The 27,917-nt window shown below is 36.2% G+C and overlaps 3 protein-coding genes across 3 annotated transcripts; all 3 read left to right on the top strand.

Annotated features, from left to right (window-relative positions):
- The first annotated feature begins 180 nt into the window (after positions 1-180).
- LOC112708807 (F-box/kelch-repeat protein At1g30090-like) lies at positions 181-993 on the top strand. The gene is made up of 2 exons (XM_025760739.1): positions 181-717; positions 871-993. Exons 1-2 carry the CDS (start codon positions 181-183, stop codon positions 991-993), a joined length of 660 nt encoding a protein of 219 aa, XP_025616524.1.
- Positions 994-7,117: 6,124 nt separating this feature from the next.
- Positions 7,118-21,157, top strand: LOC112710211 (dol-P-Man:Man(7)GlcNAc(2)-PP-Dol alpha-1,6-mannosyltransferase). Its single transcript, XM_025762362.3, has 19 exons — positions 7,118-7,297; positions 7,550-7,591; positions 7,695-7,740; positions 7,870-7,956; positions 8,635-8,690; positions 9,048-9,165; positions 9,817-9,875; positions 10,286-10,357; positions 11,187-11,253; positions 11,392-11,495; positions 12,142-12,213; positions 13,380-13,466; positions 13,546-13,613; positions 14,071-14,139; positions 14,213-14,295; positions 14,617-14,713; positions 19,347-19,412; positions 20,483-20,576; positions 20,670-21,157. Exons 1-19 carry the CDS (start codon positions 7,175-7,177, stop codon positions 20,748-20,750), a joined length of 1,491 nt encoding a protein of 496 aa, XP_025618147.1. The 5' UTR covers positions 7,118-7,174; the 3' UTR covers positions 20,751-21,157.
- Positions 21,158-23,382: 2,225 nt separating this feature from the next.
- Positions 23,383-25,390, top strand: LOC112710212 (uncharacterized). Its single transcript, XM_025762363.3, has 5 exons — positions 23,383-23,535; positions 23,677-24,268; positions 24,440-24,864; positions 25,043-25,153; positions 25,232-25,390. Exons 1-5 carry the CDS (start codon positions 23,383-23,385, stop codon positions 25,388-25,390), a joined length of 1,440 nt encoding a protein of 479 aa, XP_025618148.2.
- The last annotated feature ends 2,527 nt before the right edge of the window (positions 25,391-27,917 follow it).

Here is a 27,917-nt window from a genome sequence, read left to right as displayed (position 1 = left end):
GGTATCTCTGTGCTCCAAAGTTAAATTCTTTCCAGTTGATGGTAAAGTTACTGGCTTTGTGGTGAAGTTGCTTTCATAAAGTCAGGGAATTTTGTGTTTGTTGAGGAGGATTTGGATTTTGGGGGGAATGAAATCAAGTTTAGTTGTGAAAGGGAGGGTTTAGGTGAGGTGTGTATTTAGATGAGAAAGGTATTGGATCCTCTCACTGGAAATTGGCGATCTATCGCCAACATAGGAACCAATATGGCATCTTATGATGCAGCAGTTCTCAACGGAAAGCTTCTCGTCAACGAAAGCTGGTTATGGCCCTTTTATGTCTCTCTAAGGGGACAAGTCTATGATCCCAGAACAGATAATTGGGAAAACATGGCTGTTGGACTTAGAGAAGGCTGGACCAGTTCAAGTGTCATTGTTTATGGCCACTTGTTTGTTGTCTCTGAGCTCGAAAGAATGAAGCTAAAGGTCTATGACACGGAAACAGACTCCTGGGATGCCATAGATGGCCCCCCTTTGCCTGAGCAAATATGCAAGCCTTTTGCTGTCAATGCTTGCAATTGCCATATTTATGTCGTGGGCCGAAATCTTCATGTTGCTGTTGGTCATATCTCTAGACTGCTTTCAGACAAAAATTCTGACGAAAAATGGAGCTTCAGTGTTCGGTGGCATGTAATCGATGCACCGGAAAATTTATCTGATCTCACTCCTTTAAGCTCTCAGGTGCTTTGCATAATTTTTCTTATTCTCTCAGAAATAATTTCTGGTAAGTTGCTGATTCTATTTGAGAGTGTAGCAATTTTTTTAGAATTATAAGGAGTTCTTACATGTTCTTCATAAATTGCACAATTTGGACTGGTTGAATTGTGAACTGAGCCTGTGAAATTGAATTTGTGCTTTGTTGTTGGTGAATATGTCGCTGAATTGCTTGTTGAATCTGAATTTGCTGCTTTTGGATTTGGTGAAGTATTGTTGATTGGAAATGCAGAAGGGGATTAAAGTGTGTTTGGAGGGGTGGGGGAGAAACGACGTCGTTTTGGGGTGAGAGGACTAATATGTCCTGTTTTGAAAAGCCACATGTTTTGGTGTGAAAGGACTAATACGTCCTCTTTTCAAAAGTCCATCCCACGTGGCAGCCCGTAACGGCCAGGTCAGCGCCACGGGAGCCACGTCACCGTTTTTCGTCAGGACAAACGGAGCGACTCTAACGGAAGGGTAAATATGTCCACTTTTTCGGAGGGTCAGGGATATTAAAGTATTTTCCAAACCTCGGGGACGAAAATGTCCGCGAAAAAAAAGGTCAGGGACAGATTTGTCTTTTATTCAAATAATTATTTTGGCAACAAAAATAACTTAACGAACTCTTTAGATTAAATTAGAGAGTTAAATACCAAACCAATGCTTCCCTAATCTCTATTTGAACCAAACACAACGCGATTTCTTAATATATATATATATATATATATATATTTCTTTTTATAAGATAACAGACAACATAGTTCTTATGTCATTTTTATTGGTAATCGCTCAAGAGCTAAAGTGAATTTTTTTTACAATAAAATATATTTTTTGTCTATAAAATTTGATAAAAATTTTTAAAATATCTCTAAATTTTATTTTATTTTAATTTTATTCTAAAAATTTTCAATTTACATCAAATATATTCTTGACGACTAATTTTTCAAAAACTTTAAAATCGATTCAAGAACAATTTCATAAAAAAACCTTCAACATAAGTAAATTAAACATAATTTTCATGCATTATTATTAGATTGGTTCTTAAATTTTTTAAAAATTTAGCCGTCGAGAGTATATTTGATACAAATCGAAAACTTTTGAGACAAAATTAAAACAAAATAAAATTTAAAAAATATTTTTAAAAATTTTGCTAAACTTCAAGGACAAAAAATATATTTCATTTTTTTTTATAAAATGTTCTTTCATGAAAATAAGTAAATTTGAGTTGACAATTCACTCTAAATTAAAAAATATATATATAAATTCTAATCTTTTCTAATAAAGATAAATTAATCTATAACAAGTTAAAAATATAAAAGCGTTTTTAATTATTTAAAATGTAAGATATATATCTTTTGTATATTTTATTTTCTAAAACTTAATTAGATAGATGACATAGACGTTAGATTGACAATCCAATTATAACTATTCACATATGAAAATAAACTAAAATATAAGTTATAAAAGTCTCTTGTCCATTCTTATTATCTTCTCTCAGACATTATTATTTCCAGTTTCTTTTAAAAGTTTTAAAATTATATTTTTCTTATTCTTCTTCAAATATTATTTTTGTTTATGATTATCAAATTGGATTTCTAACTTGATGACACTAATTATTTATGCAAAAGATAAGAATTTAAATTTAAATATTTATTGGTCAGACTATCAATTTGTTTTTTTTTTAATAAAAAAATACGCTCAATACAAAATGATACAAAAAATCCTAAGGATACAAAAACAACAATCAATTTAAAATAAAATCTATTACCAATATCATCTCTGACATTGTCATCAATAATAAAAGGAATTTACATTGCTTCACGCTTTATAATTGACGACTGATATGTAAAAATCTTTTTTTACACCTGTTTTTTTGTTATGAAAGATCCGCATGTTTCTTTTAAGCCAAACATTCCAAATAATTAAAAAGAAACATATCAACCACTTTTTATGCTTCTCCTTTCTAGTAACAACACTTGTCAAACTTTTAAAATGCTCCTTCAATAAATTCGGAATAGACCACAACCTCCCAAAATCAGATAATCATACATACCACACTTACCAAGTAAAATCACAATCAAGAAATAAGTGGTGAATATATTCAACATTTTTTTTACACAATACACATATGTTATCACCCCTGATGAACGATTCCCAACCTAAACAGTCTTTTTTTAGTATTCACTCTGCCTATCAAAATAAACTAAATGAATAACTCCACTTTTGGTGAACCAAGCTTTTCCATGTAGTTTTGGTGAAACTATAACTCGTTACATCCTCCAAAAGCATTTCTGACTGCAACACCTGCACAAAAAGAGTTAGTAAAAAAAAAGCTCCTTCCCTGTCAAATTTTCACACAGTTCTATCATCTCTATCGTTTACTAGTTTTACATGCCTTAAAATATCATGCAACTAATCCACTAATTCTAAGTTTCAAATTCACTCTAACTCATCCTAAAACTCACAATCTCCTATAACAAATCCTTTTTTGTTTGAAACAAAGAAGAGTCTCGAAAAAATATCTTTTAAAAAAGCATTTTGTAGCCAAATATCTTTTCAAAAACGAGTTCTTCTTCCATCACCTATCTTTAAAGACAACCAAAAAATCATCTTATGTCTCACATATTGATCCTTGAACTATAATTGACAAATATTCTTCGGTGGTTTTCCTCTACCAGGTAATGTCTGATCTGATAACATCACATTGGGATAAAAAACTATTACATGCATACAACCTTCTTTCATAATGAACACTCTTCTTTTGAAAAACGCCACCACCACTTGAATAGAAGTGTTGTGTTTCGAATCACGACATTACCTACCCCCAACCCACCCAACTTTTTTGGAGCCTGAACCATATCTCAATTAACCAACGCCATATCATTCCTACCATCCTCCTTATTCCGCAGGAATCTTTTCTACAATGAAATCAACTTTTTTGTCACAGCCTTCGGTATCTTATACTGAATCAAATAATACACTGACAAGCTATTTATCATTGATTTAATAAAGACTAACTTACCAGCTTTATTGAGCATTTTTACTTTTTACAAACTGAATTTCTCCTCTATTTTATCAATTATCAGCTTTCAAGTCATGACCAACCTTGAGTTCGCTCATAGGGATATGTCAAGATATCTGACTGAAAAAGGTTAGCTTCTTTAATCCCAATAAGCTACACATGTTAAATCCATTGCTACTCATAATTGATTGAGATCAAACTAGATTTATCGAAGTTGATACTTAACCCCGATATCACCTCAAAATACCTTAGTATCCTTGCATAATTCCTAATTGTCTCCTCTTCAGGTGGGTAGAACAATATAGTGTCATCCGTAAACTGAAAATGTGAAGACTCTATATTATCCTTGCCAACCAATAAAGACGATAAATGTCCACTTCTATCTGTCTCACCCACCATCCTATAGTATATCAACAACAAAAACAAATAAAAATAGAGATAGTGGATCACCTCACCCTGTCTCAAACCCATTTCCATCTTAAAAGGTTTTGATGGCGAACCATTAATCAAAATTGACATAGAAGATGTGCAAATACACTCCTTCATCCACGTCCTCCACCTCCAATCAAAATACATCTTCCGTAACACAATGTCCACAAAACTCTGCTTTACTCTATCATATGCTTTTTGAAAGTCTAGTTTAATAATCGCCGTTTTCTTCTTCTACAGCTTAAGCTAATGCACTGTTTCACATGCAATAAGTGACCCATAATGTATTTTTCGACCCTTAATAAATATACTCTGTGTCTCACCTAATAGTCTTGGAATCATTGATTTCATCCTCCTAACCAACACTTTAGAGGTTACTTTGTATACGCAACCCACCATACTAATTGACCCAAAGTCCTTGATCTCTTTAGCTCCAATAATTTAGGTGCTAGAGCTGCCCACATAATATTTGAATATGGATGTAACCTGGATGTTTGAAAAAAAAAATCTAACACAGCTACAGTAAACTCTGAACCAATCTCATTCTAACACTTTTTGATGAAATTCATGTTATATATATAACTTTTCGGAGTCTTAGATGATTCACAGTCTCACACCACCTCCATAACCTCCTCTACTGTCAGCATTCTCTCCAAAGCTTCAAAATCTTCATCTATTTGATTTACCAATCCATTTCTAAAGTCCACAATCAAAGATCTCTCCTGATGATACAAGTCCTTATAAAACTCCATGGTAGCAATCTTAATTATAACTTGAATTCTTATCAACCTGCCATTAAGTACCAGCATATCAATTCTATTGGTCCTCCTTATTGCCGATGCTAAATTATGGAAGTACCTAGTGTTCTTGTCCATATTCTTTGCATGCTTAGATCGCGACATCTGTTTTCAGTGCACTTCTTTTCTCACATACCATTTCTCACAATAGCTAACCAATGCTTTTCTTCTTGCTTCCGTTGGACCATCATAAATCCATTGCTAGCCATATAATCCATCTTCTTAATCTCATCCTCAAAGCTTTTAATTTTTTTGTCCATATCACTAATTTTTTTATGCCATCTTCTCAAAGGGACAATCAGAGCCTTCAGTTTGTCTGTGAACTGCACATTACTAAGACTTCTCCGTTTTTTCCTAACCATTCTTAGAAAACCCTCATTTGTAAACCAAAAATCAAAACTCCGCAAAGATCATGGTCCACCTATCCTCTGCTATTATTGGGCAATGATCTGACAAATTTATTGGTCCACCTTTTACTATAATCTCCAGAAATTCCATAATCCATTCCACACTCATCAGCACTCTATCAATATGACTGCAAAATCAGCTTCTGAACCATGAAACTTTCGATCATTAAGCGGCAAGTCCACTAACTGCATATCTTGTATCCAAGTGACTAAGTCTCTAATGTAACATATCGAAACCTGACATAATCCAGTTATATAACTCAATTCCTCGCAAATAGCAAGTTTCTCAACTCTAACACGAACATTATATACCAACAGAAAAGCACAATTAGACTCTTTTTTTTAGTAAAACTTTTTCAATATACAATCATCTCTCTCATTTGTATCCCACATTAACAACAGACCTCCAGATGCATCTTCCGACCTTAACATATTCCTATCCCACAACATCACTTCTCCAAATATGTACTACATCAAATTTAGTTACAACCTACATCTTAAATTCAATCATTCCTAACATATTCAATTTATGTTTCTCTTTTAAGTCTTTTACCATACTTAGTTTTTCATCACTCCTTAATCCCCTAATATTTTAAGAGTTAAAAATCATTAAAATTTTACTACATACCTTTTTGTAATTTTTGGGTTTGCATCTTTGTACTTTTTTTTCTATTTGCCAACCTTCTTTTTTGAACAATTTTTTTATTCCGTATTTGGATAATAGCCATGATATCGTCTTCTTCATTATACTGTACCGTTCCTGACTCAAGTGCCAATTTTCATATTTTCCTATTTTCAAACATCAACTTGTTTTAATTAAATTGAGACTAGTTGAATACTCATAAATGCAAGTTGTGCTGCTCAGGTTGGAAGTGAGTCAAGCGAGTTCGAGCTCGACTCGTTAATAGCTCGATAAGTTGAACTTGTGAGTTGGTGAGCTGAGCTTGAGCTTGAAATTGAGCTCATAAATTAAATGAGTTGAGTTTGAGTTTGAAAAAGTTCAGCTTATTAGCTCGTAAGCTTATTTGATTATATATATAATTATTAATACACATATCCTATATGTATTAAATCTATATTTTTAATATTATATATATACATATGAAATAGTAATATATATATATATATTAATCATCTTAATTATCTTAATTATTTTTATATAAAAATATTATAATTTATTCATATAAAATTATAGATTATGTTCCTATTATTTGAACTAGTTCGTGAGTTCGAGCCTACTCGTGAGCTTTCGTTTTGATGAGCTGAACTTGAACTTAAAAAATAGACTCAATTGTTAAGGAGTCGAAGTAGGAGTCAAACTCAATTTTTTGGAGTCGAACTTGAGTTTGGTCTAATTTAACTCAACTCGACTCAATTTCAGTCCTATGCGCTGTTAATAATTTCCACTAACTTTTATATTCCACTATTGAATTAAGATATTTTAAAATAAAAAAATTAATAAAATAAAAAAATATAATAAAAATAAAAAATTCAACAGATGATTCTCTCGTATTTTATCACTTTATAATTGTTGTCGCGTTGGGCCTAGTTTCTTTCCTCCACTGCCATATCTGAGCTACAGAGTACATAAGGATTTTTTTTTCCTTGGGTCAGAAGAGTACATAAGGTTATATTTGGAATCTTAAAATTAGTACCAAAATGGAGAGGCCCATGAAGCCCAGTTGCGGTTGAAACATATGGTAAGTCCATGAAGCCCATTTCACAGAACACACCACGCCATCGTTCTCTACACTCTGCAGTTTGCACTCTTCAAACCAGAAAACACAATGGCTTCAAAATCTGGGACGTTTCTACAGCGTTACGGTTATGACTTCTTGTTGGGATCCGTCGCTGCTTTCTATGTTTTCATGGTTCCCTACACTAAGGTCGAAGAAAGTTTCAACGTTCAGGTCTCTCTCCGATTATTTATATAGTGACATGCGTTGTTTCCAATTTGAGACGCTGGATTCGGAATTGAGTGTCTTTTAGGCACCAACTCAATTGCTTGAAGTTTGTTTACGTTTTAAATTCTAATTTTTTTTTTGTCTTTAAATAAAACTTTTAAACAATGAAACTATTTTGGATTTGATCATTTTAAGGGAAATTCGTTCTTATTGAAGATCACCATGTTGCTGATTTTTTTTTCATTTTTGTTTGTGAAGGCAATGCATGATTTTCTTTATCATCGGCTTCACTTAGACAATGTAAGTTTACTAACTTGCTAGCTCAATGTGATTTAATCATTTGAAGTTTGTTGGATTTTTTACATAATTTACCATTTTCTATTTTTTTTGTTTATTTCAATAGTATGATCATCTGGAATTTCCCGGGGTGGTTCCTCGCACTTTCATCGGTAAGCATTTATTTATTATTTTATTCAGCTAGTTCCACAGCTTCCTTCTCATTATGTTATATGGTTTCCCCTAGTTTGATGGCTCTCTTTTTGTGATGGTATATCTATCTAATTGTGGAAATTTTGTAGGTGCTTTGTTGGTGTCTCTTGTTGCGGCTCCATTTGTGTTAGTTGTAAATTTGCTGCACTTGCCAAAGTTTTATGCTCTTGTTACAGGTGGATAGATTTCTGTCATACTTGACAATATTTGTACATCAATTCTTTTTCTTCTAGTGTATTAGTGCTCTTATTTTTTGCTCCTGCTTTATCTAATAAGTTTCTTCCCATCATCCCATGTATACCCAAAAATAGAAGATAACAAAGAAATTGCAATTTTTTTCCTATTGTTTTAAGTTTCTTTCATTTAATTGTCAATGTTTTACCTTCGTTTCCTCCTTTGCTTGGTTTAAATTGAAAGAAATGATGTGAACAAACAAGCTGTTCTATGCTTGAAAATAATACCTCCTTGTTTCCCTTGCATGTGTTTAAGATAGGATTGTAAAAGTGTTTATCCTTAGTGTGTCAATTTTCGTTATTGTTTTTTCCCCCTTGAGCATTTTTTTAGTGAATGTTCAACATTCATGTAAACAATTGATTTGACTAGAGATATAAATTAATTACAATCCATGACTAAGTTTATAATTGTCCTGTTGCTGGAGAACATTTTGGGGACATCAATACAGTTCCAACTAAGTGAATAATTGCTTTTGTGTATAGTAGAGTTGATAGGATGCCTTTTCATTTCATTTCCCATTAATATGTTTCTTAACATCAGCTGCTGTATTGCTTCTTTTGCTATATTCTTTTCTCACGTTATAACAAAGCAAGCTAATGTTTCTTATTGATGATATCTAGTTCGGATGGCCCTAGGGAGCATTACCCTATATACACTAAGATTCTTCCGTCACAAGGTATGTTCACATCTTTTTCTTTTTCCTTTATTTATAATTTTTAAATTTAATCATATTCTTTACTACCTCTGTGGTAATGAAGGACTCTTAGTGTGAGTAAATTAATTGATGTCTTAATGAACCAGTGTTCCTTCAACTTTCCAATATCTCGCATATCCAATCAAAGTTTAAATTTAAAAAAGATGGTGGTTTAGCATGTCATTTTAAGGGTGAGTTTGGGATTGCATACTCCATCTGTTCCCTATCTTGGGCTTACCGAGTTCGTTGTGCCTTTGCTCCGAACAGTGAGATTTTAAACACTCTTCAGATATAGACTATGTTGCATGTGTTCCCTAAATGATCTTCTTTGTTGTGCAGATAAGGAGTAAATTTGGGCATCAAGTAGAAGCCTTCTTTGTGATACTAACTGCCATTCAATTTCACTTCCTTTTCTATTGTACTCGTCCACTTCCTAACATTCTTGCCTTAGCTGTAGGTAACTTCTTAGCTCTTTCTTGCATGTTTGTGTATTATTTTAATCTTTTATAATGATTAATAATAGCTGAGTGCTTGATATTTGAGAACACCATGGGACATTGAACTTCAAAATGGAAGGAAATCATTGCATTGGTATCCTGCTTGCTTTTTACTAAAAGAGATACAAGTACTCTACATAAAGAGTTCTTTGATTTTGGTCAAGGAAATAATGATTTGTTTTTAGAACAAAAAGCTTTATAAAGCTTTAGTGCTTGATTTTCATGTCCATATATATATCTTGGGGACTAACTTGTCTCCTTGTACATGATGAGATGGCTTGCATCTTCTTTAGGATAAAGCTTTTGGATTGAAGATGGCCTCCTTTGCTATTTTGGAACCTTTTTTTGGGTACCAATATTCAAGGTTTTATGTGGCAAGGAAGTGCAATGCTTTCTTGAAAGAGCACATTGTTTTTTGGGTATATTTGGCTTTAGCAGAATTGTAGAGTTTTCTTGTGATGCTTCTTTAACAATGACATCTCTCATGACATATGGGTATTTTTTGTCTTCCATTTTGGGCATTTTCCATGAGATGTTCATTTACATCTATGCTATGGAATTTCTTATGTGCTAGTGTATGGTGTGAATTTTCTCCTGATTTTCTTACCCAGTTAATTTGGCATATGGATACTGGCTTGAGGGGCGCTTTTATGCAGCTCTGAACTCTCTGGTATGTATGTCACATGGTTTTACTTCCGTTCCATGTGTGCTTCAGGAATTTTTTTTTTTTTTGAATATCAAGCTACTATGTATTTCCTATCTCTGCTTGGACCTCATATGCATAGTTTTGTTATGCTGGAATGCTGTTTAAACGTTTCATGCCAGAAATAGTTATTAATCTTGCTTTGTATGGTAAATCACCATCTTTAAAGAGAAAAGTTCAAATTCTGATGTGATCTGAATTGTACACTGTCTGATAACAAGAGCAGATGGTTTATAGCATCAACAAGTATATTGTTCTTATTTATTATCTTTTAATGAGAATATATCATGTGGCATAGTGTTCCTGTTCTCTCACATGGATTTCTGTTTTGCTTTGGCTAATTCTGAAATATTCTCTTGGAACTTTCTGATTGTCAGATTTTTGCTACAACCATATTCAGATGTGACATAGTGTTACTTCTAGGCCCCCTTGGGCTACAATTCCTCTTGGTATGTTTCATTTCCTCTCCATAACTTGGTTTTGAGTTGCAGTACAGAACTCTCATTAACTTCATTTTAGTCTATTCTTTGGTTTAGGTTAAGATGTTTTATGAAGCTGTCTCCTACTTGTTCTCGTTTCTGGGATAAATGTTCAACTTTTACGTATATAGAATTAAAAAGAGAAAGAAAATGAGTCTGGCTGTGACTGCATTTGTTTGATGTTGAATGCCCGATCTGTTCTCTTTTCCCAATGCTGCATCCTATATAAACAAATGAGAAGAAAAATGTAAACCTCTTACATACCAAATATGTATTAGAGTAATTTTATGCTTCAACAATCAACAATCACGGCAGTATGTTTGCTTCTTCATGTATTTACTGTTATCAACACGGGACTTCTGATGTCAATATCTTAAGGATGAATAAAAGAGTGTGTTTCCATGTATAATGAAACTAATTTATTTCGAGTATTTTATTATCTATTGAGTATTTGAAATTTTGAGGTTTATATTCGGTGCATTTGAAAATTTTGTTACTTTGCTACTTATATACTAGCATATAAAAGTTGTCGGATGATTTTTAAAATATTGTATTGGGTCAACCGTATTAAAATATCGATCTTATTTGTTTTTTATATACTTAACATGGTTCTTTGGAAAATAATGCTTGTATTTTTAGCAATTGAAATTAGTTGTTTTGTTTAATGACCTTTCTTATCCTTGTTTCTGGGCTTCACATTTTTTTATCTTCTTGTTATAGAATTGCAAATTTGATCTTACAGTTCTCATCTTATGTACCATGATCAAGCCTTGTGTCTAATAAGAATCATCTCTTGAAGGAAGACAAAAAAATTTCACTATGGGGTGCTCTGAAACGTTGCACTATGATGGCCTTCTTCTGCATAGGTCAGTAAACCTTTTTTTCTTATTCTCTTATATATATGTATTTGTGATCTGCAATTTAAATAAAAGTAAAACTTATAAATGACATGTCAATGATGGATTGATGGTATTATTAAAATTTGGTTTGGGTTCCCCTCACAGGTATAACCATATTGGTTGATTCAATCATGTGGAAGAGGTTATTGTGGCCTGAATTTGAAGTCTTCTGGTTTAACTCTGTACTAAACAGGAGTTCTGAATGGGGAGTATCCTAATTCAAAGGCTTTATATTGAATAACTTATTACTTTTACTTGCATCGCTGTAAATTATGAACATGTATGTTCATAATTTATAAGCAGGGTGTGGCTGATTATGTTCATAATTTATAAGCAGGGTGTGGCTGATTATGTTCCGGTTCTTTCATGTTCTACCTTTTCTGAAATTCTGAATTCTGTAGCTATGTCTCACTTAAAGGATAATGAGGAGTTAGGCTAGGTGATCATACATTAATGAATGATCTTTCAATTAATTTTCTTGTAAGGTTAATTTGGCTAAAAGTGGGTTGACTGGTTTAAACTAGGGATAGCCATATTCTTTCATATTACAATTCAAATATTTATTTATTAATTATAATTTTGGAAATGATTTCATCTTCATATAATTGCAGTTTATATTAGTACTCTATCTTTGTTGTTAAGTACTTATTTGTTTATTTTTTCATTAATTATCAATATTTATTTATATTAAATATTATTATTACGACTGTTAAGGAAATATAATTAATTTTAATTAATTAGTTATATAACTTTTCTATTTATTTAATAAATATTTTTATTTTAGTAATGCATAAAAAACTTGTTAACAACATTCATATTTGATAATTATGATTTCCTTCACCATAATTTTGTTAGACGCATGCTTTCCACTGGTACTTCACCTCAGCACTTCCTCGTTCATTGCTTGCTGCATATCCACTTTCACTGGTAGGTCCCACATTACAAAATATCCTCATCAACTTATCATGTTGCTGCTTCATATATAGATTTGTATCTTCCCAGGAGGTGATTAGTATTTTGTAATTCTGATATCAAATTGGGTATTCTTTTCTAAATCAAAATGTCTATTCTCTTAGAAGTCTAGAGCTGGCATTTCCCTTTGTTTAGTCTGATTTACTATGTTAAGTTTAATATTTCTCTATGATTTATGTTTGGAGTATGGATTAAAACAGAGGAATTTCGATGTCTATTTGCTTTAAAAACTTTTTTTGGTTTACTCATTGTTTGTTTTCTGTCTGTTCAAGCATCTAGTGTGTTTTAACTGAAGATAGAGATTGTTTGTAATTAATATATCACTCTTTGTGGGTACATCACTTCAAATGATACAATCCTCACAAAGATACAAAAGATATAGCTAGGTCATAAGGGGATGCTTACTTAACATAGCCTTTTCCTACTAAGCGGGGTCGGCTACATGAATCCAAAGACGTTATTGCGTCGTGGTCATGCATTTAGATACGACAAAGTTTTACGTTGGTTGTTACAAGCCTAACTCAACCCTACATGGATCTGAAATTCCTTTGAATATCAGCTAGTGTCCACCATGGTTTATTCATTTTTTTATGCAATAAACCACAAGTTTAGCTACTAAAACAGTAGATTTACATAAATTTGTTTTTGGAGAGAGACATTAATTTAGTCCCTTTGCTATTTTCTAATGAGGGAATAAAATTGGTTTCAAACTTTATAACTGAGGGACTAAATTAATTTCATTGTCCTATTATTAGTTGAAAAAAAAAATTGATGTCCCTCTCCATTTTTTAAGGATTAAATTTATTCAATCTGTTTGCCAAGGCTTAAATTGATATCAACCTAATATTTAAGGGGTCAAAGATGGTGTTTTAAAGTTTTTGAGGGAATTGCATATTTTCTAGAAGCATGGAAAGTCCTTTTGATAGTAATAAGCTATCGGTAAAAATCTGAATGTCGTACAAGTATTGCGCACTTACATGAACCATTGCATGTATCACTTTTCTACCTTTGACTTTTCTTGCTTCAATTAAAGAAATATCAAGAACATAAAAATAAAAGGAATAGGGGTAGGCAAAAAAGATATGTTTCTTCCTAAAATAGCAATTTGTTTTTCGTTGCAGTTTGGTCTCGTTGTAGACAGAAGGGTTCGATCTTTCACTTTGCCAGTTCTTGCCTTCATTTTGCTTTATTCTAAGCTTCCCCACAAGGTAAGTCATTTGAAATCTCTGGCTTATTTGTCCCTGTCTTCCAACTGAATATGCAGCATTATTTTGATGGATACTGCAGGAGCTTCGTTTTATTATAAGTTCAGTACCAATTTTCAACTTATCAGCTTCGGTTGCAGCCAGTAGAATGTAAGGTCCCTTTACTTATTATATTTTCAGAGATCAGACAGCATCTTCGTTTATAATTTTATCCTTTTTAGAAAACAGTAAAAAACAAGTAAAAGAAAGAATTGTCAATGAAGACTTTAAGAGTAGCTTTCCAGAGTGTCAATGTATTTCTTATATGTTTTAGTATATTTTTCTTGTCAAACATATGGTATGTGCTGAACATTTGTGCTTGAAAATATATTTGTGCTCTTCGAACAAATAAAGGGAAAGGAAAGGAAAGGGGATGAAGAAATGCCCAAGAGACCTGAGCTATTTTTTAGGCTTGAGTTGAAATATTTTTACAATCTAAATGGATATTAAATGCCAAGTGTTTTCTTCATTAAAGAATAACTAATTAGTATGTCTGTTTTCTAGGTTTCATACTTGTTTATGAATTTAGGTACTATTGTTGACTAATAGGTGTGCTAACATATTTCAGTTACAACAATAAGAGAAAGATGATCTGGAACTTGCTTTTCATCATTATGTTGGGGTTGTTTCTAATCAGGTTGGTTTGGTGAAATTTGGTTTCACTGAGATGGATATATCCTTCTTTCATTTACTTATTCTCTATTTTATAGTCTAGGAGGCACCATCACAACTTTCATGGCATCATACTGGAACTATCCTAGTGGTCATGCCTTAAAAAGATTGCATGCAATTGGTGAGTCTATGAGTCCTGAAACATTGAATCTACTTGCATTTACTGCTGTGTTCAAACTGCTCTCTCTAGCTAACTTTCTTTTTTGCATAATCAACTTTGGCAACTTCTTTCAATTTGTTAAAAGTCTTCGATCTGTTGGATCTTTTTTGATGAATAAGTACACCTTATATATATGTATAGCCATTGAGCTCAATTTTATAAGCATGGCTTGTGATGCTTAAAAGATTAAAGTATGGATGGGAGAGTTACATAAAAGAAGATTAAAGACTTATATTGCTCCATCTCACTTTGTCAGAATCTTTTTTTTTTTTAACATTGCAGGTTTTCATAACAATACACATGAACAGTGGGTTCACATTGATACATTTTCAGCCATGAATGGAATATCTCGCTTTTGTGAAAGTGATTTCCCTTGGAGGTATAATTTTCTTCTTGCTTATGTAGTATATGTATAGAAGTATGTAAAATGCAGCTGGTTAGCTCCTGCATGGATGCAAGCCAACCTGTGTTTGACAGAAAAACTCATTTGCATTAACAAGGGATTTCTCCCACAGCTGCTCTCCCTTTGACTATATTCAGGGGCAGGGGGTAGTAGGAAAAAAGATCACGTATAGCTAGGGCTCACTTGTGTGAGTAGTTGTAAAACAATGGCACTTTTCAAATTTTTAAAAAAATAAAAATGATGAAAGTTTAAAAGCAAAAAAGAAAAAAGGAATGCTAGAGGGCCAGCAGAATTTATTATTTTTGGTTAGCAGTTAGCTAGCAATGTTTAAAAGTGTGGACTAAAAATATGTTATTAGGTTGCTAGACTAAAGGAATTGGGCTAATGGCTAAAAGTACTAGCCAAAAACAGTAAATTTTGCTGTCCGTTGAGCTTTTCTCTTAAGGTGGGGCGGGGGGTTCTTTTTGTGCTTTTCTCGTAAGGTAGAAAAAGTAGCTGAATATAATTATCTTTGAAAAAAAAATATCATGGCAACAATTATTTAAGAAAATTACCAGGGAGGGCGTTTAGCACCAGAAAGGGAGCCTGTGAACTTGGCGTTAAACGCCAGGACAACAACTAGCGTTAAACGCCAGGTCGCCCATGAAGGACCCCATTTTCACCCCTCTATGGGTGCTGAACGCCAGCTGGGCGTTCACGCCACAAAGGGGATGTAGTCTTCACCATTTGGGCACTAAACGCCCCAACAAGGGGCCGTTCAAGTTCAACTTATCTTTTTCCCAACCATTTTCATATCATATCTCATCAAATCCTCATCATATCTTTTCATATCGTATCTCCCACAATCAAAATTCAGTCTCCTTTTCACCCTTTCCCCAGGACCAGACTTTTACCCCTATAAATACCATTCCCCTCTTCTCTTTTCATCACACCTCTCCTCCTTCCTTTCTTTTCCCCTCTTGTAACCGAAATCTCCCCTCTTTTCTTGCCTTGTCTTTTTCTTTGCTCAAGGATGAGCAAAAGCTTTAAGATTGGTGTCCAGGGGCGCTCCGCTTTTCACTTTCTTCACATTTTCTATGGCACCAAAAGTTGGAGAATCCTCTTCAAGGAAGAGGAAGGAAAAGGCTCCCTCCACAATTTCACATGAGGCCAACCGTTTTACACTAAGGTTCATGACGAGCACTATTATAAGATTGTCAACAAAAAGAAAGTGATATCGGAGATAAAGTTCGACTTGAAGCCAGACGAGTATCCAGAGGTTCAGGAACAGATTTGAAGCAGGGGTTGGGAAGTTCTGACCAACCCTATGACTGAGGTTGGAGTTCTGAAGGTCAGAGAGTTCTGTACAAATTTGTGGATAACTGAAAAACATAAAAATGCATATCCCGAGTTCAAGATTTGGCGCACCATGGTCCGAGGGAAGACCCTACAGTTCGGTATAGAGAGAGTGAGGAAGATACTTCAGCTGCCTCCATCCAGAGATGATCCTCACTCCTACACTAGGAGGGTCAGAGCTGATTAGAGACTGGATCAAGTCCTCAAGGATATATACCTACCCGGAGCACAGTGGAGGAAGAATGCCAAGGACCAGCCATACCAATTGAGGAGGCACGATCTGAAGCCAGTTGCTAGAGGATTATTCAGTGCTCCATCCTCCCCACTAGTAACCGGTCCGAGGTTACTATGGACCGAGCCGTGATGATTCACTGTATCATGCTCGGTAATGAGGTGGAAGTTCACCGTGTGATCCCTCTAGTGATATACAGCATAGCAACAAAGTTTTCCACCTCTTCTAGATTAGCCTTTTCCCACCTCATCTCCCGCTTATGTGAGGCTGCCAATGTCCAGATTGATAGAGACATTCTTATTGCAGTTGATAGACCGATCACTAGGAGAGGTATGGAGTATGTTTGGGAACCGGGACAAGCACCACCTCAGGAGCCAATTCCCCCTCCTCAGCAGGAGCAGCCTGAATCGCCTCGGGGACAATATCTCCCTCTGCGCGAGTACTGGACTCAGCTGGTAGTATCTATTGGACAGCTGATATCTACTATGGATCAGCTGAAACAGGAGCAAAGAGCCAATCTATCAGCTTTTCCAGCTCACGTCCCTGACTCTCTGCTCCTCCGTTAGCTTGTAGAGGATGGTAGATTGGCTCTTTGCTCCTGTTTCAGCTGATCCATAGTAGATATCAGCTGTCCAATGGATACCGCCAGCTGAGTCCAGTACTCGCGCGGAGGGAGATATTGTCCCTAAGGCGATTCAGGCTGCTCCTGCTGAGGAGGGAGAATCGGCTCCTGAGGTGGTGCTTGTCCCAGTTCCCGAGCATACTCCATTCCCCTCCTAGTGATCGGTCGATCAAACTGCAATAAGAATGTCTCTATCAATCTGGACATTGGCAGCCTCACATAAGTGGGAGATGAGGTGGGGGAAGGCTAATCTAGAAGAGGTGAAGTGTTTGCTGTTATGCTATTTATCTCCAGAGGGATCACACGGTGAACTTCCACCTCATTACCGAGCATGATGCAGTGAATCATCACGACTTGGTCCACAGTAACCTCGGACCAGTTACTACTGGGGAGGATGGAGCGCTGAATGAACTCCAGCCATCCTCTAGCAACTGGCTTCAGATCGTGCCTTCCCAGCTGGTATGGCTGGCCCTTGGCATCCTTCCTCCACTGTGCTCCGGGTAAGCATATATCGTTGAGGACTTGATCCAATCTCTAATCAGCTCTGACCCTTCTAGTGTAGGAGCTGAAGTATCTCCATACCGAACTGTAGGGTCATCCCCCGGACCACAGTGCGGCAAGTCTTGAACTCGGGATGTGCATTCTTATGCTTGTCAGTCATCCACAAATTTGTATAGAACTCTCTGACCTTTAGAATCCCAACATCAGTCACAGAACTTCTCAACCCCTGCTTCGGATCTGTTCCTGAACCTCTGGATACTCGTCTGGCTTCAAGTCGAACTTTACCTCCGGTATCACTTTCTTTTTTCTGACAATCTTATAATAGTGCTCCTCATGAACCTTAGTGTAAAACCGGTTGGCCTCATGTGGAAGTGTGGAGGGAGTCTTTTCCTTCCTCTTCCTTGAAGAGGATTCTCCAACTTTTGGTGCCATAAGGAATGTGAAGAAAGTGAAAAGTGTGGCGCCCCTCAACACCAAACTTAGAGCTTTTTTTCGTCCTTGAGCAAAGAAAAAGACAAGAAGGTGAGAAAGGAGAGGAGATCGGTTACAAGAGGGAAAAAGAAAGGAAGGAGGAGAGGTGTGGTGAAAAGAGAAGAGGAGAATGGTATTTATAGGGGTGAAGGTTTGGTCCTGGGGAATGGGTGAAAGGGGGAGTGAACTTTGATTGTGGGAGATATGATATGAAAATGGTTGGGAAAAAGATAAGTTGAACTTGAACGCCCCATTGCTGGCGTTTAGCGCCCAAATGGGGAAGACTGCATCCCCTTTGTGGCGTGATACGCCAATGTTTTTTTTTGGACGAGCCATGTGTAGCGACTCCCAGCTGGCGTTTAACACCCATAGAGGGGTGAAAATGGGGTCCTTTATGGGCGTTAAACGCTAGTTGCTGTAATCCTTCTGGCATTTAACGTTAGGTTCACAAGCTCCCTTCCTGGCGTTAAACGCCCTCCCCACCAAGGGCGCTAAACGCCAGCTGAGACACATGGTTCGTCCCTTGCCCAAAAAAAAAAATTTCCATAACTGGCAGGCGTTTAGCGCCAGCACCCAGTTTCAAATTTGAAGGAGGGAGTTTAACCCATGGTTAAAACCCCAACCCCCACCCATTTTGACCAGTCAACCACCTTCTTTCTCTCCTCCCTTACCCACTATTCCATCCACATTCATCCCCCACTTCCCCGTACACTTACCACCTCTCCATCCATCAATCAAATCCCATCAATGTCTCCCCATTCACCTACCCTCTCTTCATTTACTACAATTCAAATTCATTTCCCATCTAAAATTTTGTTCCGAGAAGCTACCATCAGGATTTCTCATTTTGGATAGAAGTATTGTAGAGAGAAGATAAATGATAAAGGTAAGGAAAGGCTACACCAAAAGAGGAGTCTCAGTCTCCTATATAATGGTCCACCTAAAAGTTAATATGGATCTTGGACTACCCAGGCAAGGGGATATACTCAAATTGGATGTGAACATTCTTTAACTCCAAGGATGACTATGGATAATAGAGTAAGTTAGGAGGAGCGGTAAGTTACTGTAACCCTAACTAGAGTAGAACTGAGGCAGTGTAACCGACTTTGCCAGCTAGGATAGATCAGTAACTAACTTATTCCCCATATTACCCGTAGTGTATGTAGCTTCCCACAGAAGCTACTCTCATCTTGTATAGAAGCTGAACTGATTCAGCTATGAGTTAGTTAATCATAATTGTAAAATTCCAGAGTCTCTACATTCTTCTTCTACATGGTCTATGATGCCTATGCAGTGAATTAGAAACTAAACAAACAAATAAATGAATTATTAAAAGGAAAAAAAGTTACTAGTATACTTCTCATATATTTAATCACTGGTTTTTTTGGCAACAATCAGAATATGTTGCTTTTCTTATTCTGAACTTTATTTATTATTCTCTGATGTAGGTATTCTAAAGAGGAAGAAATAAGCATGCAAGAACTTGCGCAAAGGAATTTCACTTTTCTTATAAAGTGAGTTTTGTTTTCCATATTTTGCTTGACAAGCATATAAATTGTTTCACACATTCTTTATTTATGGTAAGAAATACCTGCACACTGTTGATTGAAAGCGTCAGAATTGTCTAGTGAATAAGTGCATGGTAATGAAATTGGTAAAGTTCATAAAGCCAATTACCCCGGTAGAGTATCTATTGGCAGGGATACTGTGCTGTGTGTGCATATATGCACATTGGACACTTGGATATGTTCAGCTGTAAACTTGTAAAGTTGTATTGCGTTGGTTTGGATTGGCTTATTTGATTGAAAAAAGTATTTTTTTTTCAAAAATAAAGTACTTTTTATTAAATTTTAAACACATTTAGATACGTCTTTTTAAAAAAGTACTTTTGTTAAAAAAAAGCAAATTATTTGCTTTTTTAAAAGCTAACAATGCATTACTTAAAAAAAAAACAGAAGTATAAGACGTTTTTAATATTTGATTTTTTTTTTAAAGTCTGTCTAAATGTAAAATAGTTTATTTTTTTTTAAAATCCTCTTAAAAAAGATAAAAAAATAAGTACTTTTTTCAAAAGTCAATCCAATCCGACCTTAAGTTTAGGTAGTAAAAGCTTAATGTCTTAGAGATGAGAATGTCGTGATGGATGAATATACACCATATGCAAAAGATGGTATAATTAGGTTATTTGATCATAGAGAGCAAAAATCTAAAGCCATAAAATGAGTACAACAAATAGGGGATAGCCCAATACCAAAGGCAGAAAGAGGCAAAGAGACTATGAAGTATAAATGAAACAATTAAGAAAGGTTTAGGTTTAAACTTTTTCTCCATTAACCTGGTCAACGGTAGAACACAATGGTGGTGTTTGATTTATTTAATGCACCGATATATTTGGAAAATACTCTATTGTCGTTATTATACTTTAGTCATGTATATTTGCTTGTATGTGTAACCATGCTCCTGTTTGGAAATTAGTGTCTTAAATTCTGGTAGGGGAAAGTTTTGTCATGTGACATGTAAGTGCACTGTCATATTACCAGGAATTTTGCAAATGTCTGATCTCATATTCTTTGATCTTTAACAGTGAACATCCTGTGATCAATGGATTCAAGTGTCTATTTACTGAAGATGGATTCTCAAGAATTCACTTGAATCCGGGCTTTCCACCTGTTTTACTGGTCTGTAGTTGCAACTTGCAACCAACTCAAACATTGAATGCCTTATTACTTTTCCAAAATTAATTGTCTTTAATTCTGGCCCTTCCTCTTCAGGTTAAAAATCCCAAAGTGTTTATCCATGGAAATTTAAGGAACATGGATCTTTTCAACAAAAATTGGCCTGGCTGCTCATAATCCCTGTCTGTATCATACAAAATATCGAACTCCAGGTTTGAAGGGTATTGTTTCTCTTTTTCCACTTCCCTAAAAGGACCATTAGGAAGGAGAAGAGAGTGCAAGTTTGTGTGAAGCTTATATTGCAAGACCTACTAACAATTGCATGCCTAAGCCTTTTAGTGGTTAATTGGAACTAGAAATCTAGAGAATTAACTTAATCCTTTTCTGCTTGCAGAATAGTTGATCTTGTAAGTTGTAACATTTGAGACATTGATTTCTCTTGAAATGAGTATTACCAAATTTGAGTCACATATAAAAGGTTCATCTGTACGCAATCTTCTTTGGGATTACTTGATGCTCTTCAGTCTTAACTGATTTGTAAATTAATATTGAACAATTTTTGTTAGACATAATTGTTGTTCAAATTGGTGTCAATTGATATTATTCAACTACCCAGATCAACATTACCAATTACCTATTACGAAATGTAAATGATCATATTTGATCAACTTCTTTTTGTTTTGACCTAGAAAGTGAATTTTTATTTGGTAAAACTAAATATTTTTATAAATAATTATTGATTTTAGGAAGAAGGGACAAAATTACACCTGAAAGTTCACACGCTAGACACAAATACACTTCAATCATTTAATGAGTCATGCGTGCATAGTAATTATACACTCCGGCAGACACATTCACCCTTCCGGCCATCAACGTGTGTCGTCGTTAGTTTGAGTGGACACGTGGCTCTCTTTAGAAGAAGAAGAAGAAGATGTTTGACTACAACAATGGCAAGTGTTTGCACGGAATTGAAGCTGTGGTATTTAAGTCTGGAATAGAGTGGAATCCAGATAGATTGTTTCTGCGATGTCCTCTGTGGGAGGTAGGTTTCGAAATTGCATTTCTTCTTGTTACTGGCTAGGGGTGCCAAGTGGGGAAGCCCGCCCCGCCTCGCCCCGCTCCGCTAGAAGCCCGTCTTTTGGAGGGCTGGCCTGCCCCGCCCCGCCAAATGAGGCGGTCCCAGAATTTCAGCCCGCCCCGCCTAATGGCGGGCTGGCGGGTCGGTGGGCTAAGCCCGCCAAATCCTCTTTTTTATTTTTAATTATTAAATAATGAGTAATACCCCAAATAGGTCCCCAAGAAATTCACGTTTAGACAGATTTGTCCCCAACGAAATTTAACTAAAATTTTGTCCCTGACCTTCTTAGCTACACACCAGATACGTCCTCACACCAAGTTCAGCCGGTCAAGTCTAAGGTTAACGTCCTACGTGGAGGTAACCTGGCTGATGTGTCGGGTTAAGAGTGACGCGTCACGTGGAGGACACTTTGGTCCCTGTGCTTACAGGACAAAACGACGTCGTTTTGGAGCACAGGAGAACGACGTCGTTTTTTAAGGGACAAATAGGTCCCCGCGATGGAGGGCATTGCAACCAAACGTTGCCGTTTTATTTGGGGGGCCAATTTGATATACAAGTCTCTTCATATTCAATTGTTTGTGAAATTACTCCATACCCCATTAGCTCTGCTAGGTTTTACGAAGAAAACCCTTCCATACCTTCATCAACCTCCATCAACATTGTGCATACTGATTGCTCTGTTCATACTCGTTGGTGACATTGATCGTGAAAGTGGTTGTGAAGGCAGTTGGTTCAACACCCAACTCATCAAGGTCAGTGAAACATTTTTTTTACTTGGTTGTTTTTGAATTTCCAATTTTGGTTGCATGCATTATTGTGAATATTTGTAGTGATTAGCGATATTGGATATAATAGGAAATGAGTTGTACTTGTTTATTTGTTGGCATTTAGATGTCAGAAGATGTGGTCCCAGTGTTTCATCATGGTGGAAGCTTTGTTCAAGATAACAAAGGTGTCTTGGTGTACATTAATGGGAAGGTGGAAAGGTTTTCCCCAATGGATGTTGACCTCATTTGTTTCTTTGACTTGAAGAAACTTTTTCTGGACTTGGGATACCATGATTATAAAGCTATGTACTGGTATGATCCCACATCTGAAACTCTGGAGTCTGGTCTACACCCGATTCATGGAGATAAAGAAATCAGAGCGTTACAGAAGAATAAGATACAGAATGAGGATACAGATGAATTTTATATATATTTTGACCATCCAGTACTGGAAGGGGTGGAGGAGATATTATCTGATTCTAATGAGGGTGTTGCGGAGGTAGTTGTTGAAGATGCTGGGTTGGATAATGATGCGGACATTGAGAGTAGTTCTAGTGATGATGATGGGTATGAATCTACAGAAGATGAGCCATATAAGCCCCCACCCACAGGTTATGGTTTTTCTGAATCAAGTGAAGATGAGGAGTGTTCAAAAAAAAAATAGTGGAACTAAAGGGAGAAAATGTGATAAGGGAAAGAAAAAAACTACAATGAAAGCCTCAAAGCCAAATGTCAATGTTACTAGAGGTTCCAAGACTAAGACCCAAGGTAAAAAAGCAGAGTATAAGAAAGATGAATGTGCTGCAAGTGGTGGAAATAGGCCTGAAGTGAGGAAGAAGGGTGATGGTGGGCCAAGGGCAATTGGGCCTGACATTGTTGAACCAAGTTATATGTGTGCTTGGATGCCTGTAAAAAGGGATTTAGGGCTGGTTGTCGACCGTTGATAGGATTAGACGGGTGCTTCATGAAGGGTTATTACGGAGGACAACTGCTTTCGGCGGTAGCACAAGATGCCAACAATCACTTTTACGTGATTGCATATGCAGTGGTTGCTAGTGAGACTAAAGAAAGTTGGAAATGGTTTTTAGACTTGTTGCAAAATGACTTAGGTCCTGCTGTAGTTGAAGGTTGGAACTTCATCAGTGATCAACAAAAGATAAATGCTACCTTTGAATACTTTTTTTACTGTTATATAAAATTTACTCCTAATTTTGCAACAATGATTAATTTAGTTATACCACACATGAATTTTGTATAGGGTTTGATGCCGGCGATGAAGGAGGTTATGCCGAATGCCCATCACAGGAACTGTGTTAGACATATATGGAAGAATTTCACCAATAAGTACAAGAGCAAGCAGTTGAAGAATGTCGTATGGGCTTGTGCTAAAAGCAGTACAAAGGCAGAGTTCAGAGAGCACATGAATAGACTAAAAAAGGTAAATAAGGATGCATGGGCTTACCTTGCAAAATTTGACCCTGGATGCTGGACAAAATCACATTTTAGTCACTGGCCGAAGCTAGATAACATCACCAATAACATGACAGAAGTGTGGAATGCCAAGATAGTACACTACAGAGGAAAACCCATTTTGACAATGCTTGAAGAATTGAGATGCTACATCATGAGGAGGATGGCCCAACATAAGAGAGTTTTGAGCACCTACACAGGCATATTGGCACCAGTGCAACAAAAGAGGATTGATGACATTATGAAAGAATGTAAATACTGGACTGCTCAATGGACTGGTGATGATGCCAGACAAGTTTTTGAGGTGCAGTATCACATGAAGAAAGTGGGAGTGGATCTAGGAAATAGTACATGTTCTTGTAACATGTGGCAACTAACAGGTAATGGTTACATTTTACTTGTATTAATTTCTTATTTATTGCTCCATTGGACTTTTCTGGGTAGGAATCTTCAATGTTATTTTCTATGGTGTGCTTAACATGCTGTTGGGTTTAACATTCTGATATATTCATCATATATTAATCACAACTCCAATTTACATGAGACACTAGGGATCCCTTGTGTGCATGCAATGACTGCAATTGGTAGAAGAGGAGATAGACCAGAGGGATATGTCCATCAATGGCTGAAGATAGATGCATTCAGGGCTACCTATGCTCACTCCATAAGCCCTGTCAACAGTGAGGAATATTGGGATAAATCTGGAGTAGTTAGTTCCATACCCCCCAAAATTAAGAGACCAATTGGGTGTCCTGTGAAGCGAAGGAGACCTGATGCAGTGGAAGACGGCCCTGATGGGACAAAGACCAGGAAGACCTTCAGAGTTACATGCTCCAAGTGTGGAGATATTGGTCACAATGCCAAAACATGCAAAGGGGCACCCCAGCAAGGATCATCTTCAAAGGCCAAAGGAAAGAAGAAGCATGTCCAGCCACAGCATGAGATGGCTGTTTCTCAATCAGCCCCGTTATCTCAGGTAACATCTATTGCATATGTCCATCACTTGCAGAGTCTTAGTTTGCATTATATTGTGGAGTTGAATATTGCCCCTGTACGCGGGGACCTTTTTGTACCATAATTGTTACTCTTTAGGGACTTAATTGTCTTATAAGTAATTTCTTGGGTACCTAACTGCCTTATAATTGGTCATACAGAATGAAGGATCTGTAGAGGGTAGCATGCAAATTCCTAATCCTACCTCTCATGACACTCAAACTGAAAATCCTTCCTCACGAGCCACAACTAATGTCTCAAGTCAACCCAAGGTATGCTACTTGTAATTAGATTAATGTGTATGTTGAAAGTTGTAAGAAAAAAATTCATAACAATATTTAAAATTCTAGGTTCAACAACCATTCAGACGTCCAAAGCAAACAATTAGGAGGCCCCAGGTACAGGGGAGTGTCGGTGCAGATACGACTGCAGCTACCACTAGTCCAGCAGCATTTGGAATGTTTAAATTCATCCCAACACCGGGATTGAACCAATCTAAGAAGAAATGACCCTTTAAGAATCAGTGTGCAACTTATTATAAACACCATATTTTGTTATGTTTGAGGAAGTAGAATCTATTTTACTTGGTTTGTTTTGTTTTGATGTTCTCTGTGTTTAATACAATTGACTTTTTGTTTGGTTTGGTTTGCTTTTGGTGTATGTTGAAGGAAATAGACCTTTGTTTTGGTGTATGTTGAAGGAAACAGACCTTTGTTTTGCTTCATTTGAGTTATGTTGCTACTGAATCAAATTACTTATGTACTTACAATGTTTTGAATATCAGTTACTTTACCCATTTTAATATATGGCTGCAAGACTACAAAATCAATGTATTTCTTTTATCTTATTTGACCACAATTGAGTTAATCAATATAATGCATGTCAATCTAATGTCCATCTAACCATGAATACACATTTCAATACAATAACTTGATTATTAACATAGAATCCAGTTTGCCTAAACAGCCACCACAAATATACAAAATACAACCACACCTATCAATGCACCACATATTACACCCCTAAGAAAGTCGAACACATTATGCTTCTTCACAAATTGGTTATCCCCATCTTTCTTCCACAACAAATCCTCCAATTGCTTCACTCTGTCTTCCAAGCAATCATTCAACCTTACAACACCTTCATCACCCGCACCACTGTCCACAGAAGCCAATCTATGCCCTTCCACTACATCCTCCATCGCATACCCAAAAATCTCATCCAACCATGCAAAAAATTCACAATAACTTTGCTTCTCCTGCAATCACGACAACAACAGGACAAACAATTTTAAAGACCCATGGCAATTATCACACATGACACAACAAAAACACTCTCCAATACCTTGAAATAGGGACAACCAAAGAACAACCTATTCGGATTTTCTGCCGTGCGGGACCTGCATATTACAGCTAATGTTCTGCAGAAGCACTTGGGATGTTCTCCTTTTCTTAGTCGACCCCTACCGATTCCAGTCGCCCCACTGTTAGCGCTCAACTCGCTAGTCATGCTTCTTCCACATCGTCTCCGACTTCCAGTTGACGTCGTCCCTCCACTAGCCATCATCAATTCCAATAACCATCATCAACTACACAACCTAATTTGAATTTGGCCCCCAAATAAAACGGCAACGTTTGGTTGCAATGCCCTCCATCGCGGGGACCTATTTGTCCCTTAAAAAACGACGTCGTTCCCCTATGCTCCAAAACGACGTCGTTTTGTCCTGTAAGCACAGGGACCAAAGTGTCCTCCACGTGACGCGTCACTCTTAACCCGACACGTTAGCCAGGTTACCTCCACGTAGGACGTTAACCTTAGACTTGACCGGTTGAACCAGGTGTGGGGACGTATTTGGTGTGTAGCTAAGAAGGTCAGGGACAAAATTTTAGTTAAATTTCGTTAGGGACAAATCTGTCTAAACGTGAATTTCTTGGGGACCTATTTGGGGTATTACTCTTAAATAATATATATAAAGGCATAAAAAAATCTCTTCTATTTTTTACTTTTAAATATTATAATTTCTAAAAGTATAAACAAATTATTATTTTTATATTCACAAACATTTAAGTCTTTGTAATTATAAATATCTAATAAACATAATTATAAACCAAGTTTTCATCCAAAACATAATTAAAATACCCCTTGCCAAAAAAATACAAAGCCCGACGGAGAAACCCGCCCCACCCCGCCAAAGCCCGCCAAAATCCGTGGTTTAAGCGGTGCGGGTTAGGCAGACTTTTGCTATTTGGCGGTCCCAGTTTTCCAGCCCAACCCGCCTTTTTTGGCAGATTACGCGGACTGACCCGGCGAGTTTAGGCCCATTTGCCACCCCTATTACTGGTGTTAGGTTTTCATCCATTTGTTTCCTTCTTCACCCCTCCTTCGATTGTTGTCTCAAATTTTTAGAGTGCTGAACATCGGTGTGAGTATTTTGTTTGGCTGGACAAAGTTGAAGGAAAAATAAGAAACATGGGGACAGATGTTGTATCTGAAGAAAGGCCATTGAAACAATCATACCAGAAGATGAATGAGTTTACAGAGTGTGCCACCAAATTGGAAGAAGATGTGCAACAGTTACAGAAGACAGTTAATATGATTAGGAGTGAAATAAAGTGTATTAAGAATATGGTTATATGCATTTGTTTGGGGTTACGTTTTTGGACATTATGGATTTTGGTGATATATGCTCAGAAGTGAGGATCATGTGTAATCATTTTCAAAGTTGCATTGAATAAATGGAAGAAATAAAAGCTCTGTATTATTGTGAATTATATATTCTAAGTGGTGTAACATCAACCATTAACAACAGAAAGAAATGTAAGCCTGTGTAAATTAGGGACAAAACAAAGAATTGTCAAATTTATGAGTACTGACTGTGACTCATAACTAGCAATTATAAAGACAGATAATAATATCCAATAACTTCTTTTCAACTAGAAGTCTCTGTTTCATTGTAATAACAAAATAGTCAGAGTAGTGACTATAATCACTGAATTTTCAAACAAGGCAGAGATACCTAATTAAGAGGTAAAGTCA

Source organism: Arachis hypogaea, chromosome 9, assembly GCF_003086295.3.
Source record: "Arachis hypogaea cultivar Tifrunner chromosome 9, arahy.Tifrunner.gnm2.J5K5, whole genome shotgun sequence".
NCBI classification, from domain to species: Eukaryota; Viridiplantae; Streptophyta; class Magnoliopsida; order Fabales; family Fabaceae; genus Arachis; species Arachis hypogaea.
Note: the sequence above shows the minus strand (reverse complement) of the source record. Positions and strands in the feature narration are given on the sequence as shown.

What these genes read in the sequence shown, in the direction of transcription:
- LOC112708807 (XM_025760739.1), top strand. Translation starts at nt 181, where the DNA reads ATGAGAAAGGTATTGGATCCTCTCACTGGAAATTGGCGATCTATCGCC. An exon ending in TCACTCCTTTAAGCTCTCAG is followed by an intron (nt 718 to 870) that starts GTGCTTTGCATA and finishes TTGTGAACTGAG; the next exon opens with CCTGTGAAATTGAATTTGTG.
- LOC112710211 (XM_025762362.3), top strand. Translation starts at nt 7,175, where the DNA reads ATGGCTTCAAAATCTGGGACGTTTCTACAGCGTTACGGTTATGACTTC. An exon ending in GAAAGTGATTTCCCTTGGAG is followed by an intron (nt 14,714 to 19,346) that starts GTATAATTTTCT and finishes TCTCTGATGTAG; the next exon opens with GTATTCTAAAGAGGAAGAAA. An exon ending in GCTTTCCACCTGTTTTACTG is followed by an intron (nt 20,577 to 20,669) that starts GTCTGTAGTTGC and finishes CTTCCTCTTCAG; the next exon opens with GTTAAAAATCCCAAAGTGTT.
- LOC112710212 (XM_025762363.3), top strand. Translation starts at nt 23,383, where the DNA reads ATGAAGGGTTATTACGGAGGACAACTGCTTTCGGCGGTAGCACAAGAT. An exon ending in AATCAGCCCCGTTATCTCAG is followed by an intron (nt 24,865 to 25,042) that starts GTAACATCTATT and finishes TTGGTCATACAG; the next exon opens with AATGAAGGATCTGTAGAGGG. An exon ending in ATGTCTCAAGTCAACCCAAG is followed by an intron (nt 25,154 to 25,231) that starts GTATGCTACTTG and finishes TTAAAATTCTAG; the next exon opens with GTTCAACAACCATTCAGACG.